Source organism: Schistocerca cancellata, chromosome 2 (genome assembly GCF_023864275.1).
Source record: "Schistocerca cancellata isolate TAMUIC-IGC-003103 chromosome 2, iqSchCanc2.1, whole genome shotgun sequence".
Lineage (NCBI taxonomy): Eukaryota > Metazoa > Arthropoda > Insecta > Orthoptera > Acrididae > Schistocerca > Schistocerca cancellata.
This window is the reverse complement of record NC_064627.1, coordinates 29,511,650-29,530,448: the sequence shown is the minus strand read 5'-3', so window position 1 is coordinate 29,530,448 and position 18,799 is coordinate 29,511,650. Positions and strand designations below refer to the sequence as shown.

Sequence of the window (18,799 nt, the reverse complement as noted above, 5' to 3'; positions counted from 1 at the left end):
GCAGGACACCTCCTAGGTATGCTGGGCTGCGTGATTGCATACATTCTTCCAGACTTGGCCACAGTCACATACTGATGGTCACCATTTGAAGCTACGTTACCTTCAGCTTCTATAACGTCCACATTACTCTCTCAACCTGAATCACACTCCATAACACCATCCTCATCTTCACTTTCAGTCTCAGAGTTACAGTATTCATCTAAAATTTCATTCAGAACTGTTTCCAATGATGATTCACATATTTTTTCAGACGTTCGTGAGTCTCGATATGAAAAACAAGGAACTGAAGTAACTCAGTGGAAGTCTACAAGATAAATAATAGTATGATGTCATCAACAACCACTTCCTCTTAAACTGAACTAATGTTGGGAATATAAAGAATGTCACCAATAAGAAACATAGACATACATTGTTACAGAGGTGAGAATTTAAAAAAATCTTACATACAAACATTTTCTGCAGCATGGAAACGTAAGATGGGGAAGGAGAGTTTGTTGAAACCAAATGAATAGTTTAATTTTTTTGTTTCGTAGGAGGAATTTTCTAAAAATTTATAGACACTAAATTTTCATGCACTATTCAGTAAACAATGATTGATAAGTGGTTTATGATCGTTACTTGGACAGATACTAAGGAATATAAACAGTTGTGGGCTCAATGAGATTCCCCCTCACTACTCTTTCGACGACCTAGGGTTCAACGTACAACACATGATTTACAGAAATATGAGACCTGTACATCGTAACATCACATCGGTAACATACCAAATTGCTTTCCAAGTGAAATGTGTACCACACAGAAGACATAGTTTCACAACATCTGCTTCCATAAAACAGTTTAACTTCAGTATATTTCCACATTTTTCATTTCATTCTCTCCTGAATTGCTAGGATTATGATTGCTTGTATTTTAGATGCATCATAATATACATCATTTCGCATTTTAATTACATTTTATCTCTGTTTCAGGTTCAGTTAAAAAAAATTACCGTCAGTTGAGTCAAGTACAAAGGTATCAGCTCGTGTGGCAGGTTGAGAAGATCATAAATGACCACAGGGAAAGGAGCGTAAACTTATGACAACAGTAAAAATAGAATATTCACTGAATATGGTGTTTATCGATTGTTTATTGATATGATAACGGCTTGTTAGATGAAGTTTCATGGCTGTTGATGTTGGTTTCCTCTATTCTGGGCACTCTCTGGACTACATTTCAACCTTAAAGAGACTAAGGAAGTGGGAAATTAGCTTACAATACATTTATACCGTGCTCACGTGCGGCAATGACAGACAAATCTGGAAACAGTGCTTCAGACGTTGTCGGCAACACAAGCCTCGAAACATGCATTCGGAAGTATGAGGACTTCGTTGTCCCCGGTGGTAAGTAGCCTACACACTTCACGTTCTTAGATTGTCTTTGCTTCGTCTCACTTCCTCTACCAATACTATATTTTTATATGTACAAAATTATGAGTTTTGACCTCAGTCTGTTAGTTTGAAATAGAATGCATGGAAACTTGGCAATAATTCTAAATAGTAATGTTAATTTCACGCATGTGAAGCAAGACTTCTTTCCATATCAAGTACTTTTGTTCTTTGTCATGAACTAGAAGGAAAGAACGTCTACCTGATAGAACGATTTCACAGTTGTCAGTAAAGGGGTGACAAGAACGATCATTCGAAGCAAAAAATTCTAGTAAATATGGTTTGTAAAATGCATAACTTAAGAGCTATGAGCAGTTCTTCGTGGTTCAAAAGGCTCTGAGCACTGTGGGACTTAAAAACGTCTGAGGTCATCAGTCCCCTAGACTCAGAACTACTTAAACCTAACTAACCTAAGGATATCACACACAGCCATGCCCGAGGCAGGATTCGAACCTGTAACCGTAGCGGTCGCATGGTTCCAGACTGTAGCGCCTGCAACCGCTCGGCCACCCTGGCCGGCCAGTTCTTCATCTTTGATACTGTGGAATCAATCTCTTCTATTGCAAGCTCTTTGCTTTCCATATTTTGGGCGACGAAAGTATGGACCGGAACAAGAAAAAATTGTCTGCTAAACATGGGTTCTAAAATTGAAACCTTAGGAGTTAGGCTCACTTACAAATTAAAAGAGATGTGTCTCGCAGTGGCGAAAATGAACAAGTACTCATAGCTCTTATGATATGCTCTTTAGAGCTCATGTTTACTGGAGTATTTCTTCTTGTTTCGGTCCATACTACCACCTCTCAAAATATGGAAAGCAAAGATCTGGCTGTAGACGAGTTTTGTTTCGCAGTATCGATGATGGGGAGGTGCTCATAGCTCATTCCGATTAATCTTTCCTGTGATACCGCTGGCACACCCTGTAAAATACAGGGTGATTCAAAAAGAATACAACAACTTTAGGAATTTAAAACTCTGCAACGACAAAAGGCAGAGCTAAGCACTATCTGTCGGCGAATTAACGGAGCTATAAAGTTTCATTTAGTTGTACATTTGTTCGCTTGAGGCGCTGTTGACTAGGCGTCAGCGTCAGTTGATGCTAAGATGGCGACCGCTCAACAGAAAGCTTTTTGTGCTATTGAGTGCGGCAGAAGTGAATCGACGACAGTTGTTCAGCGTGCATTTCGAACGAAGTATGGTGTTAAACCTCCTGACAGGTGGTGTATTAAACGTTGGTATAAATAGTTTACAGAGAATGGGTGTTTGTACAAAGGGAAAAGTTCTGGATGGCCGAGAACGAGTGATGAAAATGTAGCACGCATCCAGCAAGCATTTGTTCGCACTAACGGGAAAGTCAACCGTCACAATGTCTGTATATGGGGCACTGAGAATCCGCGGGAAACAACTCAGTATGAACGTGACTCGCCTAAGGTGAACGTTTTCTGTGCCATTTCAGCCAATAAAGTTTTTGGTCTCTTTTTCTTCGAAGGTGCTACTGTAACTGGACTACAGTATCTGGAGATGTTAGAGAATTGGCTGTTCCCTCAGCTCTAACAAGAAGCACAACAATTCATATTTCAGCAGGATGGAGCGCCACCACATTGGAACTTATCTGTCCGTAACTACCTGAACGTCAACCTGAACGTCAACTACCCGAGGCGATGGATCGGCCGCCAGGCAGCCCGTGACAGAGCACTTCATCACTGGCCTCCAAGAAGCCCTGATCTTACCCCCTGCGATTTTTTCTTATGGGGGTATGTTAAGGATATGGTGTTTCGGCCACCTCTCCCAGCCACCATTGATGATTTGAAACGAGATATAACAGCAGCTATCCAAACTGTTTCGCCTGATATGATACAGACAGTGTGGAACGAGTTGGAGTATCGGGTTGATATTGCTCGAGTGTCTGGAGGGGGCCATATTGAACATCTCTGAACTTGTTTTTGAGTGAAAAAAAAAACTTTTTAAATACTCTTTGTAATGATGTATAACAGAAGGTTATATTATGTTTCTTTCATTAAATACACATTTTTAAAGTTGTGGTATTCTTTTTGAATCACCCTGTATTGTACGTGACATAAACCAAGCTTCAGCACAGGTAAACATTGCGACTGAAACAGGCAAAGTTGCAAAAGCATCGAACACAATTGGTTACAAACTGTTACCAACGGTACGAACTCAACTGCCATAAATTTCAACAATGGTTAATCTACGTGCGCGATTGTCAGAGACCTCCGAGGGTTCTCTATACGTCTACAGTTAAGTGTTGTCGAAATTAGTGGCGACATGACGGCCAAAGGCCACAAGAAATGAATTTCAGCGTTTAAAATTATTGACGACTGTGGCTATTTGTGGGTGCAACGGCCTTGCCGCAGTGGATATACCAGTTCCCGCGAGATCACCGAAGTTAAGCGTTGTTGGGCGTGGTCGGCACTTGGCTGGGTGACCATCCAGCTGCCATGCGCTGTTGCCATTTTTCGGGGTGTACTCAGCCTCCTGTTCCCAATTGAGGAGCTACTCGACCGAATAGTAGCGGCTTCAGCGCACACCATCATAACGACCGGCAGAGCGGTGTGCTGACCCCACGCCCCTCCTACCCGCATCCTCCTCGGAGGCTGACACGGTGGTCGGATGGTCACGTTAGGCCACACGTGGCCTGAAGACGGATTGAGTGTGTGACTATTTGTAGAAAGATACGAAAAACTGTGGACAATGTCTGTGTACAGTCACTGGTTAAAGTTGTTTATCTCTTACCACAGAATAAAAGTGGTTTTTTTTCCTGGTCAGTAACGCGATCTCCAAAAATTTTCAGGCGATCTGCCGTGAAGTGGGTGCAGTGGAGAGTGCCAGAGATCGCGACTCCCAGTTTGAGGACCCCTGCTCTAGACCGGCGGTTCGCATACTGTTCCCGTGACGGACCACTTCGAGAATCCTGGTACTTTGGTTGAACATCTAGTTTATTTTGAAGTTTAATAAAATAAAAAGTGAGCAAACAGATAGAATTGCTCAAGGAATGCGCTGATAAAACAGGACTACAAATTTCATTCCAGAAGACCAACTTCATTTGCAGTAAATTCGACATTAAGGAACTGAACACAAAATACGGGCAGACCAAACGAGTAATACACTTGAAATATCTCGGTGAGATCATAGAAGCAACAGGTTGGAAAAGGAAGCACAGAAAGTTCGGTTGCAAAAGCTCAAAGGAGCATATGGGATAACGCGTGAAGTCTACAACAAGAAATGTATGTCCATTCATACAAAGATGAAACATAATAATACAGTGATTAAACCTGAAGTGGTGTAGACGAGCGAAACCTTGGTTCTTAATAGAAAAGGCGATCTAGGGAATATCTTGAAGTAGGAAAGAAAGATAATGAGGAAAATTCCGCAACAAGATAAGACGGAAAACTATAGAAAAACTGTCCAACCTTGCCGCAAATATCAGGAAACGAATGTTGAAATTCTACGGACACATTCATAGACTCCTATCTGCAAGGCTAACTCACAAGATTTTGACAAACACTGCGAAACTGAAGAACATTCCATGGGTAGAAATAGTCAAATATGACTTGAAAAATTCACAGATAGAAACATCGGACATACTAGACAGAAAAATTTAGCGTCAGAGGATAAATAGGGTAGTAAAGCCAGAGAATGAAATCCCTAAAAGATTGGGGACCAAGTGGTCAGAAGATAGGAAGAAACCACATAGCGAAAGAATGAAAGCTATATGAGCTATTAGAAAGCCGAATCATAAATGTAATGCGTGATCCGACAGGGCCCATACGCACATAACAATAATAATAATAATAATAATGAGAAAAAGTTGCTTTCTCTTTCGATTACTTGTATTTTAAATCGTAACTAATAACACAGAAATTATATCACAGTTCAAAAAAAGTTAATGTCCACAAAACGTAGAGAAAAAGCCACCGTGTTGTTAATAGTTTTTTTCGCAAAGTTTGAGGAAACTCTGTTCTACTCCAATGTCACATTCGGTGGCAGTAAAACTGCGTGAATTTACAGATTATTTATTTGTACTATTAGAAACGTGAACTAAGCCAGACGAAATACACTGAGAAGTTGATTTTTCCTAATCTTCTTAATCTGTGTGTGGAACAAAGGGTGTTGAAATATATGCATCTGCTATGGGTATTTGACGTTGAAGGTATTTATTTAATTTTTAAAACATTTTATTGACAGTGCCATAAACTCGTAACACATGGATAGACCAGTGTTACACATTTTCTAACACGCGCTATCTGTCAGTAATGTGTCACATGATAACCCTATCTCTATATACTCCTCTCGCACTATACTCTCTGATACCCCACCCTCTGACTCTTCTTTCTCTCTTTCTCTCTGTCTCTCTCTCTCTCTCTCTCTCTCTCTCTCTCTCTCTCTCTCCCCTCTCTCTCGCTATCTCTCTCGGTGCATGTATTATGCGCAGATACCTATAAATCTAATGGCCGAAGAATCTAAGGAGCTAGGTATTGAGACTGCTGGTGACACATCACGACATTCCTACTGGTACGCTGATCACCAGTTCGTCTCTTTGACAGTGTGTGTGGCATGGCTCGAATCGTACAGCCTCAGTTCTCATTTCCGGCCGAAACAGCCGCCACGTGTCGCGTCCCCAGAGAGCGGGTGCGAGGTGTATTGGGTTCTGCGCTCTAGACTGGCTGCACTGCCCAGTGGGAGTAATGAGACCAACGGGTGACTTTAAACGACGTTTGATTTTTAGCTTTTGCTTCTCCACCTGCAGCTGTCTCTCTTACTAGATGGTACCGTATATTTTAGCAAATTTCCCAGCACAGTGCGATTTTTTCTTTGGTAATTAGTATTACCTTTAAAATAACGCGGAACGTCTGAAGAAAGTAAACGAAATTTAACTGGTCCAGCCTCAACTACAGTTCATGACACGAAAGAGATCGACAGCTGTAGACGGAGGAGGCAAATAACTTGTACTCATTACTTTAACTTGTGGCGTCTGGTATATTTTCTGGCACGGTAATAAGAAAAGTGCCGTTCACTTCATATAGCTAATTTGTTAAATTTGTTACGAAATTATGTAAATGCTGAATGGGTCAGTTACTAAGTTGTAACAGCATTACGCGTTTGTTTTATGACCATCGTTCAATTACATTGGCCAGGAGCGATTCAAAGCAGTTTTTAATTACGTCACGGATGGATGTTGTCATTTTAAGAAAAAAATTTAACGGTTTGCGTAATGGTAATGACTCCAACACTAATCCTCAAAATAAAGATGATTTCATGGGCAGTCTTGGCAAGAACTAGGAAAGTTTTGCAATACAGTTTTATTTACTTATTTCCGTCGAAGGAATTTCCACCACACTGAATACATCTCTCCATCCTCCAAAACCAATCTCTAAACCAGTTCTTCCAAGTTTCTGTAGGAAGGAAGGGACACTAATTGTCCAAAGCCCTCAGTATTTCCTCAGCACTTGAAAACTGCAGCCCTTTCAGCTTGATTTTGACATGCGGGAGCAGTGCAAAGCCTCAGGGAGCAAGGTCTGGACTGCAAGGACGGAGCTCAAGAAGTTTGAGGCCTCTACCCGCAGATATTCATTACATGCTTTAGCGCTGTGAGCTGAAGCGTTGTCGTGATGGAGGAACCAAGTATCTATTCCTCACTTCGGTCGCTGGTTCTTCAAAGTTCGGATGACTTTGGGCAGGCACTGCTCAGTTTACCATCTATCTCTGACTGTCTTCTGTGTGTCCAAAAGAACGCGCTCCACCGTTCCTCTCGATTTGGAAAGAAAATCTACCATTGAAACTTCCTGGCGGATTAAAACTGTGTGCCCGACCGAGACTCGAACTCGGGACCTTTGCCTTTCGCGGGCAAGTGCTCTACCAACTGAGCTACCGAAGCACGACTCACGTCCGGTACTCACAGCTTTACTTCTGCCAGTACCTCGTCTCCTACCTTCCAAACTTTACAGAAGCTCTCCTGCGAGCACTTGCCCGCGAAAGGCAAAGGTCCCGAGTTCGAGTCTCGGTCGGGCACACAGTTTTAATCTGCCAGGAAGTTTCATATCAGCGCACACTCCGCTGCAGAGTGAAAATCTCATTCTGAAAGCTACCATTTTCTTCCTTACTGATCGGGATTTTCTGACAGCTAGGAGTGTGTCGTCATCTTCAAACACCCAAACGTTGTTTTGTATCATAGTCGTCACTTGATAATAGTACAACCGAGTCTCGTGACCTCTCACGATGTTATTCACATACTGACATTCTCCCTTGGAAAACTTCTTTAACCCCTCCCAGCACCAAGTCCAACGTCGTGTCATCTGCTCTTTCGTCAGTATATGCGGCACCCAGAAATAACAAAGTTACCTTCCTTGCAAATGTTGATGCAACATCGAACGAATTGCTAGTGCATTGAGCCTTATGTATCCTTTATCTGCTTATAGGCACTCGCCCTTCTTCGTCCAGCATTTTCCTCACAGCATCAATCTTTTCCTCCTTAACTGGTGATCGTGGCCTTCCCGTCCCATCAGCGTCCTTCAGAGTGAAATTTCTTCTTTGAAATTCTCTGTGCCATCTGAATATAGTTGTTCCACGTGCACACACATCACCGAGTGCGGGAGTAATTTCTTCAAAGCGCTGGTCTAAGTTTAAACCAGGCACGAAGTTGTACCGCAAAATTGCCTGAATCTCACTTTGTGACCACGAGTGTCACAGCAAGCACTCCAAACAACAATGATAGTGAACGACTCTGCCCACACACTTGGCACAGCGGCTACAGTTCAGGTATGAAGTATTCTCAGAACACAGCAACGATCACCCCCCCTCCCCCCTGCGACTTATTGTTGCGGCCGGCCGGGATGGCCGAGTGGTTCTGGGCGCTGGAGTCTGGAACCGCGTGACCGCTACGGTCGCAGGTTCGTATCCTGCATCGGGCATGGATGTGTGTGATGTCCTTAGGTTGGTTAGGTTTAAGTAGTCCTAAGTTCTATGGGACTGATGACCTCAGTAGTTAAGTCTCATAGTGCTCAGAGCCATTTGAACCATTTTTGAACTTTTTGTTACGACTTCCGTAGTACCGTTTTTATGCAATAGTGCTTAGTGCTGTAATTTTGGATTGTTACTCAATCTCAGTCTTTCACCACTAACACTGTTTTAAGTGCATTCTAATTACTTTTGTTGTGTTTGTGTGACAAAGAGAGAGAGAACATGAACATCTTATTGTTACACTTTTTTGAACCGCTGAACTAAAGCTGTCACCAATTTCCCTAGCAACATTCTCAGACATTTAAGCTTTGTGTATCGAATAACTGTAGCCGTGGACACACCCAGGGGAGGGGGGTGAGGGGAGAGAAGTGGACCAAGGGGCAGATGTCCCCCCACCCACACACAAAACATTTTTCTTCACAAAGAGAACTGCAATGCTGCCCTGCCCCATAGACATATACCTAAATTCAGTGTTAGTATGGGGTAGGGCAGAACATGATTACTGATGGCTGTTGATTAGTAGCAAGTGTACCCCGAACCACTTGTTTTGAAATCTTAAAACTACTTCCACATTCACCGTGAAATTAATAGCAGTAGCCCCACCCACCTCTAACAGCTCACTGCCTGTGTCAGCTCTTGACTCTAACCACCAAACCATTACCTTTATTTATGGACGGTTCTGCTAATAAAGTGGACTGGCGTAAACAGTAAGCTCACATTGGGATTCTGTTACAACTCTATTAAAATGCGAGAACATGAACTGAATGCATATACACCCATTAGCCCGTAGCATGTCCCCAGTGGTTTTAGTCCAAGTTAGATCATGATAGGCTCCAATAGATATAAACATTCGGAATTGCTTTACGTCATGTTTGCAGAGGCTTAGAACTGGAATAGAAAATGCCTCAAGTTTCTGTGTTCGTAACGAACTGATCTTTATACACGCAGGTCTTTCTTGGATATAAGGTCTTTACTGGTTTTCCTAAAAATCTTAAAACGAATAACACGGTGACTTCTTTGAAGAGTATCCTTTTTTCGATACCTTTCCCTTCCCTTCCCCTTCCCCCTACTTCTAATACTTCTCCTGTTCGGTATTCTACTCTGTCTCAAATGAGACCATCGTTGAAGGATTTTAATGAAACCCGATCGTCTTTCCTTCAGTGTGTGTGGTTATGTGTTTGAGAGAGTCAGAAAGGTAGAGCGAGAACAAACAGTAAATGTGGAAGATCAGTTCTTAAGCTAACGTCACTTTTTACTCTTATAAAACATTTGTATGAATTACTTTCAGTAATGGAATGCGTCTGACGAGAAAGTATTTGTATCAACAGCTACAAAGACAAAATCGAAACAACCAGACCGTGTGTAAAATGTCCTTCAGAACAGAGAGATAAAACTTCATTAGCAATAAGAGAACAGCTTAGTAATTCTGAGGAATACCGCAGTTAAGAGAGATGCTCCAGCTATTTCGTCAACTGCTTTGCAAAGGAACTTGCTGAAGCAGTACAATGAACTTGCTCTGTTAGCGTTAATTGACGTTCAGCATTTCAGTTACTCTTTAGCGCTAGCTCGGTGTGGAAGGCCTCCATTTACAGCGCGATTATTCTAGATTCCTTTGTCCTGACATTTCTGTTCATTGATGACAACGGTCTGAGTTCCGAGGGCAGTAACGACATTTGAATTCCAAGCTGCTAACACGAGTTCATTCAAACACAGCGGCAACGTTTATGTATGCCCATTGCAATCATGTGCAAATAACAGACTCTCGATCTTATATATGATAGTGTACAGTAATGAAACTAATTGGTATTTCTCTTAACTAATTTTACTGCATGAGTAAACATACCTGTATCTCATACAAGTGCTTAGGCTTCGGCTATCAGTGTCGCTTTGAATTAATTTCGGCTTTGACCTTGCGTACAATTAAAAATAACTCTAAAACCCAAAAAGCTTCGATCGAGGAAATTCTGTCTGATCGAGTCATGTCACTGTGCTGCCACATCATTTCAACGAGATTCCAACTCTTCATCTTCAGGCGAAATATCGCATACATACCGAGTTCGTTCCTTCATAACAAAACGGTGAAACTGTTTCGACACGCGCTCAGCACCACCTCCTGCAATAAAAACGTAGTCGGGATTGCCATAGGACCCCCCCACCCCCACCCCTTATCGTCAGATATCGCAAACCTAAGTTAACCTGACAAAAAAAATTAGTGACCTCGTAGCTAAATCATCATAAGCATCATTTAATACCCTGCAATTCCGCCCCTGTACTTGATGACCACTTGGCTGCGATTAGGAACTGAGTCCGCAAGGTTATGCAGATTCGTCGTATCCAGGTCAAGCCACTCGCTCAGGATTTCGTCGAGCGGTTTCATAAAAACTACGGCGATTCTGATTTTGGCCTTCTACATGCTGTTCCAACATGTGCCACACATTTTCTATCGGGTTGAAGTCAGGTGATTTTGCAGACCAGTCGAGAAGCAATAGGGTGTAATCCGAAATGCAGTCGCAATATCTTCCACTCCAGTGAACTATGTTGTTGTCTTCTTTCTGCGTTTGTGTGAGCAATGGCCTCCTGTAGAGTGACCGATACTAAATATTCAGTACATGCAGTTCATGTCACAATATTCTCTCGCTAATGGGTTGGAAAAATTCTCCATTCGCTACCTGTCGGGTTTGGAAGCGAGTTTGATTCACAATGCGTGAAGCGCGTGTCTGCTCCGTGTCGGTCAGGATCGTCAACTGACTACATTCCCGACGATGCGTTTCGTGGCCATGTGGTTACACCACTGCTCGTAGACACTTTGAACGAAACACCAAAAATACAGCAACCTCACCCATCGTATGGCCAAGGGCACGGCCTTACACGATTGCCCTTTTTACCACTGTGTCATGGCGTTACATTTACCCGTGCTTGCCTGCAATGTCCGCTTGAAACATAAATGTCTCACTGATTGCTTCTGCCTGCGACGGTACCTTACGGTTACTGCTCAGGAGTTGCTCTTGCAGACAGCATCCCACACGAGTCCTGTTTTTACCTGCAGTTGCTCGTACTGCAGGTACTTGGGCTATGCACAGCCTTGTTTAAAAGAATAACTCGATGCAGCAATAGGGTCGGGTTGCGCACGTCTGCTTTCATGCCCTGCAGGTATTTCTCTGTAAGTAGTAACCTGTCCATATACCAACAAGAAAACACATTTTTCGTGCTATGAAATTTGTTTGACACTCTAGCTCAAATGATATCTTATCATTTCCCTACAGTTTTATCGCGTCTTATTAGAAACTTTAGAACTAATGCTATCCTGTGCAGAAATCGCCGATTTAAATTTCAGTTTAACTCAGTTCATAACTGGGTCATAATTTATCAATACCCTATTTGCGTAATACAAAGCATATCCGTTGACTTTGTTTAAACACATTGCAAAGTTGTCCGCAACAAATACAAATGTATTCAAAACACTTCCAAAACAACATACATCATAAAATTAACGAATGTAATGTACCCTCAAAAACTTAGTTAATAATTTCCACGTAACAACGTATTTTACTTCCACAAGCAGTTAACATTTTAATGAGGTCTGACGACTTCCACGCATCAGATTTTGTGCGAAAAATAATTACAAATGAACTACGTCTAGTCATGAGAATACCATCGAAAAACAACAAGTAACGCACTTAAGTAATCCCTTGAAATTTCTCCCCAAATCTTATTTAGAGCGCAGTTTATTCCACTATTTCGCATACAACGACCTCCGTGCACCAAGAGCCGTCCGGCCAAACACCAACACTCACCTTGCACAAAGTAGTGCCTCCGAAAAACTTACACTTTAATTATACCCAATTACCGCTTCCACAAGACATTAATATCCCCCAATATTCTTAAAACTACGCATGAAAATAGATTTATTTGCAAACTTATATTAATGCACACGCCGTTTTTCTTTTACAAGGTGTAGCTCTGCCGCCGTTGCCGCTTACATTTATCCCGTCACCGTCAGTATGTTGTGAATCTCACTTTTTTCCTCTATTTCACCTACTAAAATTCGCGGCCTCTGTCTTTTTCCACGAACGGATGCTTACGTTTACAGATATAATGTGTGACCACAGCTGGAACACCATTTCATTTCAGAGAAACGCATACTTTCTTTCTTCATCAACAACGTTCTTTCACATACAGGCTGCATATTTTTAATTTCACCCTTCTCTAAACATTGTTCATTCAAACAATCATTTTTATTATCCGTTCGTTTCTCCTCCATATTTATGATACGCGTTATGATTAGAGAGCAGCCCTGGACTTGCCTGATCTACCTTCAGCTCTTCTGTCAAATTACATCAGTCTCAATACCCGTCATTTCATTATCCTCGTAAGAATCAAATATACTACTCGCTTCCTTCTAACTAAAGAAGATCCTCACAATTAGCCACACAACACAAAACTTGGTCTCTCTTAAACAAATCCTGCATTATTTTCGCCGAATCACCAGAAACGGTATCAAAATGAACTCTAGTAACATCCGCCAATAACTCACATGTTCCATTACTTAAAAGATCTATTGCAGTCTTCGATACATTATGGAAATCACCACCAATAACTCTGGCAATCTCTGCGAACACACAATTGTGGCACATTAGAATTCACAGTGCACTCTAATTGCGTCACGTTCTGATCTAACTTTGTCTGCGTTACATTTTCACTACTATCAGACGCCTCCATCACTTTGGATTTACCTTGTCGTCTAACACATTTTCACACATCCTTCCGCATCCACTCAAATCCATGTTTTCATCAAAGGCGGTTAGTTCACTTCTATCAACAGAAATAAATGCACAAACTTCTTACTCAATAACTTCAACAATCGCAACTTAAGCATATAAAACACCATCTTCACCTCTCTTTAACAATAAATCACCAATAATCGCAGATACATAAGAAAATTCACCACCAGTTGACGAGACTGTTGCTACGCCGCCTTTACAAATAACTTCACACGCTTCTGTCGATACATCACCCAGTTCACCTCCACCGGATTCGTCTACAACTTCACCACCTTCACATATATCCTCACAAATTTCCGTCAATACAAAATCCTTCATATTACTTTCATGTACACTGCTGTTATTATTGTTACTGACTAGTGCCACATTAGAATTCGTCGTAAATTCCACCTCCATCAAATTCAGTTCCACCTCAGCAACTTTTCCGATTACAGAACCTTTCAAGAATCATACATTTATTCCATGATTCACTTCCCTTTCACAAAATAAATTTTTGAGCCCCATATCATCTTTCACATATCTCTACACATTTTACAACATTTCTTGTACCTTCTTAATGGTTGCATTGCTTAAAATTATTCCTTATTTTTTCTTATTTCTTATAATCTCCATCATCAATATTTGTGCCTTGTCTGCTGAATATTCGACACCCACAGTTTTTAACATAGCGCCTGTTTATTTAACCATCTTAGGACCTGAGACGCGGCGATTTCTAATTTCCCTACCTCTTATTCTGGTGTCATATTACATTAACCTTCTGCCCCTCATACCTTTGTTCCGAGTTTCGATTTCTGTTATGAAAGTTTCCATTTCCGTTTCGTGTTTGAAAGTTATTATTATGGTGATAAATGGTTCAAATGTCTCTGAGCACTATGGGATTTAACATCTGAGATCATCAGTCCCCTAGGACTTAGCACTACTTAAACCTAACTAACCTAAGAACATCACACATCCATGCCCGAGGCAGGATTCGAACATGCGACCGTAGTGGTCGTGCGGTTCCAGACTGATGCACCTTGAACCGCTCCGCCACACCGGCTGGCTCTATTATGGTGATAATTATTTCTGTTATGATTATTGTAATTATTGTGAATATTAGTATTGTTCCCATTCTGGTACCCATCTGTCGGACTGTGGACAAGATCCCATTGTAAATATTCTGGTAAGGGTCAGTTGAGCATCGTGATTTCAGACAACACACCCGTTGGACGATTTATGTGCGTCAGCGTAGCCAGTTCATTCTCACGAAAATATCGTGTCGACCCACTTCCGTATTTGAAACTTGGTCCATTTAGGAACTCATTCTGAAGTCGCGTTTCTTTCTCTTCACTCCAATTTTTTTGAGGAAACAACTCTCAAACACTTCATAGGAAGTAAATGATACACTCGTTAAACTTGCCTATGTCTGTGCATTGCCCTCAAGATGTCATTCAGCTAATTTAATTTTTGCCTCTTCTGACGTTCCTCTCACAAAACTTTCTAAACACGCAGCAAGAACATCTTCTGGAACGTATATTCTACCATTTGCAAAATACTTCACCGCTCCCGAAATAATTCATGGAACAGCTATCACACTAGTAGCTTAATTCACAGCTGAGTCATTTAAATCTTCCCGTACATCTTAACTCTGCTGTACCCTCAACAAAACGTCGTTATTAATCCCCGCTTCCAACTGTTGTCTATTTTTCACTACCTCTTTATCACAAAGTAGCAGACAAATTGTTAATAGGCTTAGTGGTCGCTTCCTCAGGTGTATTTTACCTCAGCATAAAATCCTTAACTTCGCCACTCAGCCCGTTATATACCTTTTCCAACGTGTCCCCGAAATCATTTTCCACTGTTTCGACACCGGTGTCAACCAGGACAACAGAAATTTTGCCTTCAGCTCCCCGTATGGCTTCTAATTTTGAGTCTGTCACCCCTTCTGGATCTGATTTAAATTTCTTCGCCTCAGCTCTTACCGTTCCTGCTACATTTGTCTCTCCTTAACCTATCTCTGTTTTTACTGAACCTATCTATGAACATAACAAATGAGGAGGTACTGAATAGGATTGGGGAGAAGAGGAGTTTGTGGCACAACTTGACCAGAAGAAGGGATCGGTTGGTAGGACATGTTCTGAGGCATCAAGGGATCACCAATTGGAGGGCAGCATGGAGGGTAAAAATCGTAGGGGGAGACCAAGAGATGAATACACTAAGCAAAATCAGAAGGATGTAGGTTGCAGTAGGTACTGGGAGATGAAGCAGCTTGCACAAGATAGAGTAGCATGGACGGCTGCATCAAACCAGTCTGAGGACTGAAGACCACAGCAACAACAACATCTATGAACCAAATGCCACCATTTTAGAGTCCAACAATATCAGAAATCCCCTTAACCACGTCATTGAATCATTCGCCACTATGTCTGCTTTCTCTGATTTTAGAATATCTGCCCCGCTAATATCGTTCCTGTCAACACTACCACGTTCAGTTTTTGGACTAACTGGCTCACTAAAATTATCTGAACCACACAGACTGGCTGCATAACCTTTCGAAGCTCCATCAGTGACACTGCATGTTCACCAATTTTACCACTATCGCCGCAGGTACTTACCTTGTTGCTCATGCTGGCTGTTTCTGCTGTACTGCTGCTGCTGAAGCATCGATGCTGGTGAACTGGCCGCCGATGGTCCGCGTCACCGTAGCCGCCTCCGTGTAGGTCTCGACTGCTGTTGGCCTCTGCAGACTCGATAACTCCGCAAGCCTGTGCGTATCCTTCTTCTCGGTTTTTGAAGTTCCGTGGCGAACTTCTTCACATCTAGTTTTTGCAACCAACTCTCAAGCACACAACTGCAGCAAGGTCATTACGCTCGGAGACCCCACGCAAACTGCCTATCATTGAACAGCCTTAGGACCTGGACTCAGAGTATACTGTAAAGTGTTAGAATAACAGTTGTAAACCTGAAGGGACTAAATTCATATCCCGGATGAGGAAACCTTAACTGCAACGAAACCAAACGGGTAGTGCTGAGTAGTTGCTCTTCCTGATACCATCCCGTATGAGCAAACCAGTTGTGTCTTTACCTATGGTTACTCGTACTTTTGGTACTCCTGCTATGCACGACCTTGTTTAAAAGAGTAGCTCGATGTAGTCACTGACTGCACCAGTGTTCTGTCACTGTCCAGTTCTCATTGGCCATCCCCATCAAAAGTACATAACTCTACAGATATGATTTGACCCACTTGACCATTTTCAGCACTAAACACTTTATTTAAATATTGTTGTAATAACAACAATATTTAAATAAAGATATGTTATAAACGTCCTGTCACATTCAGATAATTTGCAGTAACTATAAACAAAAGTTTGTCAATAAGTAAATACGCCAGTATTGTTTCACAAGTGTGCTCATGTTAAATGGCAACTAATTGTGGCTGAATATTGTTTACACAATTATTCATACGTTCTTGGTAGAAGGCATCTTTTGGTACTCTTTTGAATTGCGGTGTTCGCTAACACATGCAACTGACCACTACTAAATTAGCACAGTTTTTAATAGCAGTTGGAATCAACATTTAAATAATGCGCTGGCAGAATAATAAACTGATCATTAAGCTGAAACACGACTATGACAAAATATGAGCTGTTGATGCTGTTTTCATTTGCTGTGTAAATGTGGAGAATACGATGTTCTAGCAAACATTTGTGTTATATAAAAGATATAAATGACGTCGCAAATCAATAAATAAAATAGACACAGATGGGTAGCTTTCAGGTACGATAGCTAGAGTGCAATGCAGTCATCTGAGATATTGAAATCTCATGAAGCGATTAAAAGTTTTAAATTCAGATGTTTGCTGATTCAACGTTTATTTATTGTGAAATATTAACTTCTGCTGTTTTAAAGATATTTTTTTTCGGATACTGCAAATGTATACACATTTGTGTTAATATTTAATGTCAGTTATTGTCAAATCTCAATGAACTGTAACAGCCATCTTTAAGATTGATGACACTCCGCCCTGGTCTGGAAACATAAAGTATTTCTTAAGGATGGAGGCCGAGGAACCTGTGTAGTGTGGTCAAGGTAAAATATTACTTCTTTTACTCTCTAGATTACCTCTTGTCACCAAACGTAATCTAAGATGGCGGTCTAGGAGGGGAAATGGTGGAAACCAATAGGAGCCCTTAATCCTGTCACGTGTTAGACTTCAGCCAGTATGATGGTGGTATCTGGCAACGTCATTGGAGGGGATATAGGGCAGGTGCATCAACTCAGAGACCTCAGTCTTCCTCAGTCATCCAGCGGCAGTAGTAGAAGAAGAACCATGAAATGTCAACAGTCCAACACAGCAAGCAGAACAGGAAGAAGAAGAAAAGTAAATATCCCACATCACATCTTTGTATGTGATTGGCATTATTATTATAGGTTGTTCTCATATCTTGGTCCATATGTAATCCCTCCTCGTCTTTGTTCAGCAGTAGCCCTCGAGGCGTCCAAACCCGCAGGGTCGACCGTTAACATGCCGATGTCTGCCGCGTCCAGTCCTATAGCAACCTTGCTTGCCATCTTGTCGAGACCTGCACCGACCTCTGGACCTGCGGCAGCAACAAGCTCCAGTATGTCTGAACCTGTAGCCACCACGTGGGATCCTGTAACACACATAGCCCATTTGCTGCAGCAGGACAGGAAGCTGTTGTTGTCTGTCCCATTCAACGATTTATTTGATGAGGGCACGTGATCAACTCCCAACATATCGAACACTGCTGGTGGTCCGAAACAACAGCAAGATGGAGGACAGTAACGGTCACCGGCATAAACCCATCCCAGCAGCACATCTTTGTGTTAGTGCAGCCACAGAGCGCAGATGCTGTGGCTAAGAAGGCGTCGAGTATACCCATGCTTTTCAGTGCTAAATACAATTTAACGAAACGTGTAAACGTTGGTATAGAAGTACATCATGTCTGGTGCTTGCATGCGAAAATAGAAATTGAAATTACATTGAAGGGTGTTAAATTGCCATTTTCCGAGTTCGAAAGGGATTAAATATGTCGTGCAGAGCGCTACATCAATCAGCAAATAGCTACAGAGTATTATCCAACTCGTTCTCCCCTGAACATTCGTCTTACTGGTGTGACACTGTCTATTACAACAGTGTATGATGACTGTGCACTATGTGTGAAATCGGGTGACAACTGTGTTTGTCTAAGGCACTCCTCAGTTATGAAGTTATAAGAACTGGATACTGCACTACTTCTTGCTTTGGAGAGATTGAGCTGTTGGTTGCCGAGCATAGACTTTGCATACAATGATGTTGTAAACTTCCTACGTGTGCATAGTGTACATGTTGTAGATTCGAAGTAGTACCTTCGTTTGTATATGAACGCTGCACCGAAAGAAAAACAGATTAAATGTGCATATGAGAAACCTAAGTACTGTGAGGCATCCATTCGCTTGAGGGAGATAAGTGCAGAATTTATTTCGTGTCAAGAAGCTTTGTTTGGGAAGTACTCAAAAAATGGCTCTGAGCACTATGGGACTTAACATCTTAGGTCATCAGTCCCTTAGAACTTAGAATTACTTAAACCTAACTAACCTAAGGACATTACACACAACCATGCCCGAGGCAGGATTCGA

General features: G+C 41.8%; 1 protein-coding gene across 1 annotated transcript in view; it reads left to right on the top strand.

Annotated features, from left to right (window-relative positions):
- Positions 1 to 998: 998 nt before the first annotated feature.
- The window catches only part of LOC126150417 (PDF receptor-like), a 435,326-nt gene continuing 417,525 nt past the window's right edge, over positions 999 to 18,799 (top strand). The window contains exon 1 of the mRNA XM_049915876.1: positions 999 to 1,379. Within this exon, the coding sequence (XP_049771833.1) occupies positions 1,283 to 1,379 (97 nt within the window). The 5' untranslated portion in view covers positions 999 to 1,282. The remainder of the gene's footprint in view (positions 1,380 to 18,799) is intronic.